This window comes from Cryptotermes secundus, unplaced genomic scaffold (genome assembly GCF_002891405.2).
Source record: "Cryptotermes secundus unplaced genomic scaffold, Csec_1.0 scaffold526, whole genome shotgun sequence".
Taxonomy (NCBI): Eukaryota; Metazoa; Arthropoda; class Insecta; order Blattodea; family Kalotermitidae; genus Cryptotermes; species Cryptotermes secundus.
The window spans coordinates 1,186,175-1,198,624 of NW_019721013.1; the positions used below are offsets into that span (position 1 = coordinate 1,186,175).

At 41.5% G+C, this 12,450-nt stretch overlaps 1 protein-coding gene across 1 annotated transcript in view; it reads left to right on the forward strand.

Annotated features, from left to right (window-relative positions):
- Positions 1-12,450, forward strand: part of LOC111875246 (midasin) — a 161,972-nt gene that overhangs the window by 131,838 nt on the left and 17,684 nt on the right. The window contains exons 47-57 of the mRNA XM_023871314.2: positions 73-279; positions 491-754; positions 1,586-1,839; positions 2,032-2,208; positions 3,329-3,631; positions 6,262-6,601; positions 7,543-7,769; positions 8,483-8,694; positions 9,470-9,684; positions 10,266-10,424; positions 11,092-11,501. Of these exons, the coding sequence (XP_023727082.1) occupies positions 73-279; positions 491-754; positions 1,586-1,839; positions 2,032-2,208; positions 3,329-3,631; positions 6,262-6,601; positions 7,543-7,769; positions 8,483-8,694; positions 9,470-9,684; positions 10,266-10,424; positions 11,092-11,501 (2,768 nt within the window). The remainder of the gene's footprint in view (positions 1-72; positions 280-490; positions 755-1,585; positions 1,840-2,031; positions 2,209-3,328; positions 3,632-6,261; positions 6,602-7,542; positions 7,770-8,482; positions 8,695-9,469; positions 9,685-10,265; positions 10,425-11,091; positions 11,502-12,450) is intronic.

Below are 12,450 nucleotides of genomic sequence, written 5' to 3' on the forward strand. Positions count from 1 at the left end.
GTACTTCTGTGAATATAATGATCCAAGATGTCCATAGAAAACAAAATGTAAGATGTTGTGTCATTCTTGCAGCTAGAGGAAACTGGAAAGATGTTGTATGCCCAGGAACTGCAGTCACGTGTTTGTAGCGCAAGTCTTGATAAGTTTGATGACAGTCACCTTCACCCTCGTATTGTAGCACTCAGAGAGAGACAGAAGCATTTGGTTACCAGACAGCACAAACTCAACGACCGTGTAGCTGCAAGGCCTGATCCCCCGCTGTTTGACTCTTTAGCTAAGGTAGCCATGTGCATGACATGTACAGGATCTATATTTAAATAAATTTTGAAGCATTATTCATATACTCTCCAGTCCACATGTACATCTTATTTATTTTAAAGTAATTAAATGTTTCATACTCTCCAGGGCTGAATATGTGGAATCTTTTATGTCATTCTTTTATATGAAAACACTATCACAAGTTTAAAAATGAAAATGTATACCATTGCAGGAAACACTGCACTATTCAAAAAGTTTGGCTTCCAGTGAGGTGGTTCTGAATATGCACAGACGCCTTGTTGATGCAATTCACAAATTGGATACAAACTCAAAGAGTGATAAAGAAAAGATGGCCTTCATCAGCAGAGCAGAAGATGTGTTGAGGGAGGAGAAGGTGTGGCAGGAGTCACAGTTGAGATTTTATGACAAACTGAACAGTCGTTACTGCAGTTGGTACCCGGACATGGTGAAGCCATTGCTTTCTGCTGCGACCCAGGTGAGCTTCGTCTTGTTACTCAGTGAGCAGCTTGTGCTGTGAGTAAGCAGGGACTGCTGCTGGAAACGTTGCTGATATTGTGTGGCAAAAGGACAGCATCATTTAATTCCGTTAGATTTTGGATTCCCATGACAGTGGCTGCAAAGAATGCTGCCATGTAGTCACCAGAGGGAATGCACAACTATGGATTCTGAACCATGGGTGAGGGGTGCCTGGTATTCTTCACATTCTCACTGGTTTTTATTTTTCATAGAGAGAGAGAGATCTGCACTCAGCTGTGACCAGGGATAGAACTCAGAACACTGAGAACTGGAGTTCATTGTCACCCTGATGCTGTCAATCCCCCATTTTCCATATTTTAATGTAGAATTGTGTTATGTTGCTTGAAACTAAAATGTTCCTGATAAGTACAGTCCAAGGATGATTTTTCTGTTGCTGTCTTCAGTGTTTTTATTTTATTGCTAGTGTGGTGGGGCTAAGTCCCTTGTACTGCGGCCACTTTTGGCCTATTGTACCAGCCCCAGATGATAGGTGAGGGTGATTGTGGAGCAATTGGCAGAACGAAGATTGGCAGGGGAACCAAAGTACTCGGAGAAAACCTGCCCCAACGCCACTTTGTCCACCACAAATCCCACTTGACCAGACCTGGGATCGAACCCGGACTGCTGCTGTGGGAAGCCAGCGACTAACCGCTTGAGCTATGGCACAGCCCTGTCTTCAATGTTTGTGTGATGAATGATATTGCTTTTGTTCAGCAACTGTTAACTTGCACTGTTGTGAGTCTTATTATGCAGCAGAGCTCTCGTGACTGAGTCATCATTTTCTTTCCAGCTTTGCTATGGAATGCGCCAGTTAGCTACTGTACTTCAGAAGGCAGTGATCCGAACCAGAATGTCACTTGGAAATGAGCAACTCAATTTGAACAAGTTGTTGCGTGACCTTGTTCGCTTCCCGTCTTTGGGAGAGGGCCAGTCCTCTCTTGTGTCTCTTGTGAATACCTGCACATCTGACAGCACAGTAGCCGTGATCAACAGAGTTTTGAGTGAAGGGACTGATCTGCAGCAAGCCAGAAGGGCAACATACTGGTAAGCATTCTGCTGTGTTTGAAACCTTGTCATAGGTATGTGCAAGCAGATGAACCTTAATTGTTTCTGTTCTGCAGTTCGGACTACCTGTAATTTAGAGTTACATTATAATTATGTATAGATCTCTTCGAACTCACTGCCATTTGTCAGTTATCACATTTCTACAGTCTGTTGTCTTTATTATTTTTGTAGCTTAATTAAATCAAGCCTTGAAGAGCTGAAGAATCTTGTAATGATCAGAGGTGAATTAAAGGATGAAATTTGGGTGAAAATTACACAGCTTCTGGATCATATCGTAAGAGACTGGAACCAGCAGGAGGACGAGAGAAAACAAAAGGCAAAGGAAGAAGAGAGCTTGTTTGTTACAAAGTAAGTTGTGTCTAACAGGCACAAGGGCAGCAAACAGGAAGAAATGAACCGTGTCACTACTTCCCCTGTTTACATGATTCATTGTTCATTTGAATGTGTGGGTGAATCTCCTTCTTGTTACTGAGTGCTGGACTTAAAATGAAGTTCCCATATCAGTTTTGAGGGACCAAACATGTTTGTTGCAGAAGCATTAGTTTAGTGCAGGGATGATGTACCAATTGCACAGTTATCAAATTTGCCACTGGTTCAGATACTGACTGGCACTGATGGTGACAGGTTTTTACCTGTGTTAACACAGTAGTTCTCCAAGCCGATATAATTTTTCATGAGACGCGTTTTACTCTTACTTTATGTATCCATGCTGAACACTGAAAGTATGAGTACCCAGAGAAGGATAGCTACAAGAAAACACTGGTGTGTTATCTTGTTGAAAGCCATACACAAGCTGAGAACTGAAGAACTTTGCGGAGATATGTGGCAATAATATCTCGTTACGTCACCAGGTAGTGCTGGGGCACTGGAGGTAGCTGGCATCTCTTCTTAGTGTAAGAAACTTTCAATGTAAATCTGAAACCAGGCAGTGAGAAGGTTCATCATCCCTTGTTTATGGGGTATATTTATGGTGTGTTGACCAGGAACAATGCAAATTCTTGCTTTACCATAAGTGTGGCAATTTCAGCCATCTTCACCGTTTTACAAAGATAATCATTAATTGAAATAATCTGTCAGATTCAGTGACAGCTGATAATGCATAATGGGGTGTAGGCATAGAGTAACATAATTTAGATCAGATTTAGTGAAGTTTATGAATGTCCATGTCAGTAGTTCATGTGCTCAGTGCTCCGACTGCTGCATCCTCGAAATGCCTGGCTGGCACAGGCTGTGTTATGTTGTGATACTGTGTAGTCTTGTAGCTGGACACCAACATTTCAAAGAAACATGTTGCAAGGAAGCAGTGTGCTTGTATAACATAACCACACTCGCACCCTCTTCACTTTAACCCCGTAGATGAAGGAGACCTACAGGACCACACAGTGTCATAACACAGAAGACCAGTCTGAACAGTCACCTCTGCAAAAATTATAATTCATATCTGCATACGCTGCTGTGATTGTGACAGATGCCGAACACTAAGCGATGCAGAGCAGGTTGCTCTAGAGGTAGAGGAGATGTTTCCGTCATCTGGTGCCGGTGACTTCGGTGACCTGCAGCAACAGGCCACACTAGAGCAAGTTCCAGTTGCAGAGAAAGCCCAGAGTGTGTCCATAGTTGACATACTGACTGAAAAAGACATGGCCTCTATCTGCCAGCTACATTGTCATATAGTGTGGACATACACGAGCTGTGCATGGCTGTCACCTGCGCTCGTCTGTGGCAGGCAGTGCCACCTGAAACCAGATTTCATCACACCGTTACTGCAGAGGTAATGCTGTTTCTGTTGTTACGCTATGTCTCACCGCCTAGTCTTCCAAGTGGATACTGTCACGTGTTGGGTATGTCACGAGACAAATAACTTCACGTGGGTCTCAGATTTAGCGAATCTTTATTGGACACTCACTCTTACACACCTTACAATTGTTACCACTTGCAGTATCACAACTACTGCCTCTACTTCAATGCGACGTCTCAACTATCCTTGTCCGTGGTTGGATCTCAATTGTCTCTGGCGGCGGCTATCCAAAGATTGTCTTGTTCTCAATGCTCTATACATGTCATAAGCTCTGCTTATATAGGGGTTATGCAGACTGGATACCAGATATCATTTCTCACGGTTCTGTTACTACTATTAGATGGTCCGTTGTTATGCAACAAGTCTTTGGTTGTTTATCTCCGGGGATATTCATTCATTGTTTCGGCATTGTATGTGCAAGAGCTCACTGTTATTGCATTACCATGGAGGTGCTTACTCCAAATACATTACAATACCANTGGATAGCAGATATCATTTCTCACGGTTCTGTTACTACTATTTAGATGGTCCGTTGTTATGCAACAAGTCTTTGGTTGTTTGTCTCCGGGATATTCATTCATTGTTTCGGCATTGTATGTGCAAGAGCTCACTGTTATTGCATTACCATGGAGGTGCTTACTCCAAATACATTACAATACCAATGATACAGAGGAACTTCCTGTTTCCGTCTTCAGGGTGAAGATGCAGACAGTATATTTTTAACCAGTGGCAGACTAAACAGTGTCATGACCCAGAAAAGTATGGCATAAATCTTGAACACTGTGGACATTCTGGCTGCATATTTTCTTCCACTTCAGAGATCAAATCCAAATTGGACAAATTAAGTCTAAGAGAACGCACTTAACTCTAGTGCTTATGTATTTTCTAGTTATGTTGCTTTGTTTTCCTTCTTTAATGTAACTTTCCACTAAATTAGAACTGAAATGCATTTTAATATACTGCAGAATATGTAAGAGCTTCTGTATGGTGACTGATTCCTGTTGAGTGTTGAAAGTAGAACTTACTAATGTTCTAATTATAACATGAGGTCTATGCCACTCTTTGATAATATGCAACCTCAGAGGTACGTGGTGCAATCCAAGAGTTCCCGAAATTTGAATTTTGTGCACGAATGGTTATGAGTACATTGAAATACAGCTGGGTGTCTTCCCACACACCCTTCTTGAATCAGTGTGGCAAGTGGCATTGAATTGAGTGGTTGGATTTATTGTTGGTGAACATATATCCATTGTTGTGTTTCCGTGAGTTTGTGGTTTTGCAATGGCTGATCTGAGAGAGCAGCGTGTCTGTATGAAGTTTTGTTTTAAACTTGGGAAATCCGCTGCAGAAACGCGCCAAATGTTGAAGCAAGCTTTTGGTGACAACAGTTTAGTCCAGACACAAACTTACGACTGGTATAAGCGTTTCAAAAATGGTCGAACATCGACTGATGATGACAATCGTTTGGGACAGCCGTCAACTGGCACAACACCAGAAAATGTCACAAAAGTTAGGGATCAGATTTTGCAAGATAGTAGACTGACCATCCAAGATCTCTAAAACACCTTGGGACTAAGTTATGGTTCATGTCAACGAATTTTATCAGAAGAACTGAACATGAGGGGATTGCGGCGAAGTTTGTGCCACAACTGCTACAACATGAACAGAAGCAGCATCGCTTGGAAGTCTGCAGGAACTTCAACAGCAGCTTCAAGAGGATCCAAACTTTCTTTCGAAGGTTATCACTGGTCATGAAAGTTGGGTTTATGGCTAGGACCCTGAAAGTAAGCAGCAATCGTTGCAGTGGAAGAGCTCTTCTTAACCTTAGCCAGAAAAACCTCGACAAGTCAAGAGCAACATTAAGTCCATGTTGATTTGCTTTTTTTTTATATATTGACGGGATTGTTCATAAGGAGTTCGTCCCTCCTGGTCAGACAGTCAATAAAGAGTTCTATCGCGATGTTCTAAGGCGTTTGAGGGAGGACATGAGGAGAAAACGTCCAGAGAAGTGGCGCACGAACAACTGGGTACTCCACCATGACAACGCACGACCAGGAATTTTTGGCTAAAAACAAGATAGCAGTTGTTCCCCTCCCACCGTACCCGCCAGACTTAGCCGTATGTGACTTCTTTCTCTTACCCAAAATGAAAATCAAGTTGAAGGGGCGAAGATTTGATAGTGTTGAGGAAAATCAAGTGGAAATGCAGATGGTACTAAACACCCTAACAAAGAAAGACTTCCAGGATGCATTTGAAAAGTGGCAGAAACGCTGGGATCGGTGTTTGCACTCCCAAGGGGTCTACTTTGAAGGTGATGGTGCAGAATAAGATCCAGGTAAGATGTAATAGTTTTTATTTATATAGATTTCGGGAACTTTTGGATTGCACCATGCATTGTAGACACAGTATATCAGTTTATATATGGTTTTGCTGATCTGCCATGGATTTACTTTTGAGTTACTGTAATATTGTTTAACATTTTGTTCCTGCTCTTTTCCCATGATGCACTTTCCCTTTAGATTCCTATAATTGAATGTTTTTATCAGTAGTTCTCCTGCTTGCCTTTATTGTGTGTAACACAGAATGGCTGTGATTATTTTCAGATACAAAATATTTGGCTTGCTGTTGGAGAATCTGTCGAGAAGTCTTGATAGCTCCCTCGACATTGCCCTCTATCCCAGTCTGTCACTACTCACGTCTGCGACACTTGCCTACATTGAGAAAGGGAGAACAAAGTTCTCCGATGTTGGTGACTTGCCACTGACTGGTAGTCCGTCACGACAAGGGAAGTTCCTTGGCGGAGTGCCTAAAGTGAAGATATTTGACTTCTACAGAGATGGCTTTGTTGAGGAAGTGAAGCAGTGCTTTCCAGTGCTGATGGCTGTGGCCGTCAGAGTTAGAGAACTTCTTGCAGAATGGCCAGACCATCCTACTTTAAAACAGGTTAGCATGAGGAAGGACTCTTCTCCAAATGTAATGGGCAGGGCATGTAGCATGAATGGGGGAGATGAATGCATGTAGAATATTGGTGGGAAAGCCAGAAGGAAATAGACTACTAGGAAGACCAAGACATAGATGGGTGGATAATATTAAAATGTATTTCAGAGAGATAGGATGGAGTGGTATGAACTTGATTGATCTGTCTCAGGATAGGGACCAGTGGAGGGCTCTTGTGAACACGCTGATGAGCCCTCAGGTTCCATAAAATGTGGGAAATTCTTGAGTAGCTGCACAATTGGCAGCATATCAAGAAGAGCTCATCTCCAGGCAGTTAGAATGAGGAAGACATTAAGTGTAACTGCAAGATGAATGGATTGTGCTAATAACAGCATTTTCTTCTTAGTTTAGGTCTATAACAGAGAGATGTATTGGGTGTCTCTGCACTGAAAGGTTGTCCTGCTGTCACTAGAGAAAAGATTAAATAGGGAATTCCTTGCTTGAATGTCCTTGAAACACTGTTTCCTTCAAATTGTGTCCAAAGTACCACTGCTATCCCAACATGGATAGTATCATAACATTTTGTGACAGGAATGCAAGAGAACTTCACTTTCAATGAAATAAACAAGTTAATTTCTTTTAATTATATGTTATGATTTAGAACAGTAAATAATGGGAAAGAAAACTGACTGTCACAATCACAGTAATCTTAGGCCTGTTTTCATATTAATTTCTTTGCTTTGACTTTTTAAGAATTAAGTTTGCTATGTTCGTTTTATATTAAGGTTGTTTTTACATGAACACTGCCACCTGTATGTACTGCCAGACTTTCCCTTTTCTTCTGTGGGCATCACCTCTTGGTGAGAATATGCATGACTGGCAGGAATGACTGTGACACTTTAGCAGGAAACATCTAGTTCACTGTGACTGTGTTTGTGTTCATGTAGATGCTCGTCATCATACAGCGGATTCTGAACTTCCCATTGACCAGTCCAGTTTCACGTTTCCTCACCGGTTTAGAGCTTCTCTTGGATAAGATGCATGAGTGGGAAGAGAATGCTCACAGTGGTGTCAGCTTAGCAGCCCTCTGGAAGTCAGTGACAGATCAGATTGGCAGCTGGCGCAAGCTGGAACTGCAGTGCTGGAAGGACAGTCTTGACAATGTGGCAAGGAAGTGAGTGTTGTTAATGTCCTTTATTTTCATAATCCTTGCAAATTATTTGATGAAGTGAAATTTTGATCCATTTTAAGTAAATGATAAAACTTGGTATATAAATGCATATTAATTTTATAAATAAATTCATTACAATTTACAGTTTAGATTACAATAAGATTGTATCAGAAGTAGTCATTCTTCACCTGGGATATGTCTGCTTTCTTTCTCAGTGTCACAGTGATTATTAGCTAAATTTAAAGAAGCATTGGAATGTATGTTAAGACATGAAAGTTTAGTCATGCTGTTGATCTCTGACATCCACAGTTCACATACCATGATTAGAGCTACTTTTGTTGTCCAGGGATAGACGTAAGCACCATTTCGTGGTCCCGGTGGAATAGGTTTCTTACTTTAAGAAAGAAACTGAACCAGCTTCCAAAATTATGTCTCTTTAACCAAACCAACACAATGGAAAATGTCCAAAATTTATGTCAGTTTCATAAAACACTTTCATCACAAACTGTGATCTTAACATTTTCCATTGTGAAGAAGTAAATCTCAAAACCAAAAGATACCTCACAGGACAGAGCCAATATCCAGCAGAGTTCAGGCCCTGTGGTCAGCAGTCATTGCTGCACACAACACACACACACACACCATATGTGTGCAGCTGTCAACTGTGTCATACATGAACAGTATTCTCAAGTGCCGTGTGTCCTATCTTCTTTCAGAGCAGAAGCAGCTGCATCAAAATGGTGGTTCTACATTTATTCCCTAGTGGAGTCATTCACAGCCAAGCAGACAGAGTCATCAGCACAAGAGTTGGTAAAAACTTTTCAGAAATTCATGGAACAGTCATCCCTTGGAGAGTATGAAGCAAGGCTGAACATTTTGTTTGCGTTTCACTGCCATGTTGTTCACATGCAGCAGGCAGTTTGCAGAGGTGAGATGCTGAGATGGCCATGTGATAATGTTGCTGAGGGTGGCGGGGGCTAGAGTGACTGTTTCCTTTCTTCCTCCTCCTTTGAAGCAGATGCTTGGCTATGGCTTTTTTCTGTTATTGCTGGTAACCACATTTTCACCATGTGTGCACACCCACCCCGAAAGCACAGTCCTTCCTCCTCCCCCAGTTGCAGAGGCTGGGAGGGTTGAGAGACCCTAACTGTAGGCATTTGTCTCTCCTTACTACATGCTGCTTTCCAAAGAATGTAAAAATCTCAGAGTTTGCATGGAGCAGAGTCTGGTGAGATAGATAACTGTTCTGTATCTATGCATGAAGAGGCATGGGAACATATTTTAGCAAACAATAAGTATCTGAAGTGTTTAGTTTGAGCAGCATCCTCTGAGCACAGTCAGCTGCAAATAATATTCCTGCCAACAAACCTATTTTTTAGTAACATGTAAATGCACAAAATATTAGCACAACGTCACTCCTGCAGAAAATCTTTATGCAAAAATGGGGTGAAACAAAACATCTGCCTCCACCTCAAACTGAACATGTGACCTTGTCAGGGAGAATCTGGTATTTTATTCGAAGCTATGTGAATCGTGCTTCATGTCAGGCTGCACCTCTTGTGGCTTTCAGCAGTTCAGCTGGGAAGAGACTGAAGCAGAGCCTGGATATCTGCATCTAGTTTGTATCAAAGTATCAACAGAAACGTGACAGATCTAGTAACAGTAGTGTTGTGGTGTAAAGGTACCATTTGAAATATTTGCAGATGAGGTGATGAACATACTATGGAATGTATACCACTACTACTCTCAGTTCTCGGAAGCTGTAGCAACAAGAATTAGAGACTTGAGGGCTCCCATTGAAAAGAAATTGAAAGATTGTGTGAAGATTTTCCGTTGGGACGACATTAGTCACTGGGCCATTAAGGAGGCCATAAAGAAGGTACACAAGACCCTTCACAAACACATCAGACAGTTTCAGGTGAGTGTATGGTCATGCTAGTTGCCATCATTGAGTGTCTCGTGTGAGGGTGGTTGTCGACAGCAGACGTAAACTCAGACTTGTTATTCATGTTGTAGACCTTTTTTATTAGTAGCTATTTTTCTTAAAATTGTGACGAGGGCAGAAGTTTAGATCTCTGATTCTTACGTTAAGTTTTACTTATTTGTAGTTCATTTAATGACACTGCTAGAAACTAGAGTACATAGTGTTGAATGATTCAGTGATAGTGAATAGTGAATTGGGAAGGATGTGGAAGGCACCAGTTGTGGCCTATGTGAAATTACTATGCCTGAATTTGCCTGGTGAGACTGAGGAAAACCACTGAAAACCTCAGTCAGGAGAGCCAGTGTTCCAGCATGAATACAAGTCTGAAGCATTACCACATGATCCACCTTGCTCAGCACTTAGTTTCTGTTTATTAGCATTGTTTAATTTGAACATGTAGCCGATGGAAATATACTTGTCCTGATGCATTTTCAGATTCTTTGGATAGCTGTAGTGTGAGACAGCTGATTGTAACATGGCTTGTAATTGGTAGTATTTTCTCTTGTTGGTTGTAGGAAGTTCTGAATCAGCCAGTAACAGAGTCCTTAACAAATCCGTCATCCGAAACAGGAGGCGTAAATATAGGAATGTGGGACCGACCTCAACGCCATCAACCAAGGACGTACCAGAGTCTGTTGGAGCCTATGAATTTTATAGCAGACACCAGACTCAAGGTACTTGCTTCCTGTAGTGTACTGCCCATCATTCAGTTTTTATGTGCAAAATTTATTAATATTAATGCAAGATATATTATTAAGATCATGGTCTCTGGAAGCAGCATCAGGCCATAACCTTCATGCTCACCACTGGGAGAACCTCAGATCCCGTGCAGGCTTAGTACAAATAAGAAAATGACTGCTTAAATTTTTACGCTGATATTCAAACATCATATGTATTGTGTGCTTTGTACACGTGGAGTTTCTGCCATTCTTGTTTGGTATGTGTTTTCATAGACATGCTATGGTAACAAAGAACATTTTGAAGGATGTAGTATGGGACTGATTGCAAGAAGTACTATAAACTTAAACTCATAAAAAATGTTTAAACAAATTGTGTGTAAAATTAATAAACTGCAAAGAATGCCATTCACTACATGATGGAGAACACTTTTTTAATTTTGTTAAGTTTCGTGCAATATGCTGACTGACTTTCACAATGCTACAGTATATGGGATATGTTCATTCTTACTCTCTAAGTGGATATGTTTGTTTCCATTGTCTCTAACTCCATTCTGTACCCATCATGATTCCAGTTGAGGAGATTTGATCACGGTCCTCCATAATTATGTCCATTGTGCTACATCATATTGTATATTCAGTTTCTAAATTATTTTGGTTTCAGAAATTAACAGTGGAATGGGATGATGCCATTACAGAAGGCTCACTCCTTAATCGATCTGGGTCGCTATTTATGAAAGCTAGAAAACTTTGCAGAGAAACAATTCTGAACACTCCATATGCCAAATGTGTTCAGACAGTGGAAGGGCTGATAACTGAAGTTATTGAAACATCAAACCATTTGAAGAACCTGGAAGTATCAGCTGACTTACCAAAACCTAAGCAGAAATCTCAGGCTAAGAACTTCCTACAACAGAAGCGAAAAGCGCTTGCTGATTTGTTTCGGGGTCTCCAGCAAATAGGGCTTTCCTACAGGACTGGCCTTGTATACTGGAATACAGGGGAAGTTGGTACACATGAGTTTACTTTGCCCCCAGTGGACCTTCGAGCAGCATTCCAGCATCTCAAAAACAGGTACATGATTTCTGCTGAATTGAACATGACCACTCTTCAGTTGGGTTGAACAGTGATTTACACTGAAATGAGAAGTTGTTAGCATTCAGCATTGACTGTCAGTATTCTCTGTGATGAAATAAAATTTGAAATTGGTCTTTCCTGCAGAAGAATAAATGTGACAAGATATAAGGTTTTCAAAGCGGTGGCAATTTGTATTATGGTCTTGTGCTTTATGGTACTGTACTGCAGGTGAGTACCAGCCTTCCTACTGCTGTTAATTTCAAGGTCTGACAAAGGAGGGAAGTATGTTCCTCCAAAATGTTGATATGCACCTACCAGACTACACAGTAGCATATTGTAATGTACGTAAGGAGTGGGCCATAAAAACCAGCCCCCGGACTGCGACCTTCAGTGATCTCTTGTTGTGCTTCCCCTTGGATTACCCCTTTATTAATCCTACACTTTTAATAACGTGTAGGACCCTGCTTTTGGGGCCGTCATGAAAGTCCCTTGGTTCCATAAAAAACTGACCCAGGTGATGAAATCTTAAATAAGCTGTGGCCTCACAGTCACACAGGATGTGTGCTGACATACCTTCTGCAGTGGTATGTCAGTACTACTGACCCCTAGGAGAGTAGATTTTGGTTTTACCTCAGGCAGGTTTTGAACCACTGGTTCGTCCCTGCCTTTGGCTGAAATTTCAACAGCATGTTCACTGGTTGCAACTGGGCCCCTTAATGGTTCACCAGAGCTTCCAGTACCCTGCTGAAGCATTTCTCGTAGGGATCCCTCTTCTGTTTAAGGTCCTTACGACTGGTTTGATATTTGGTTCCTTTATTCATTTCGGTCCCACAAGTCATGGAGATTTAAAAGGTCACCACCCGCAGCACCCCATACAGGTGGAAGGCATAAATACAATGGGGTGCTGCCTGGTGCCCCGAGGGAAATGTTCACAACACTGGCTAAT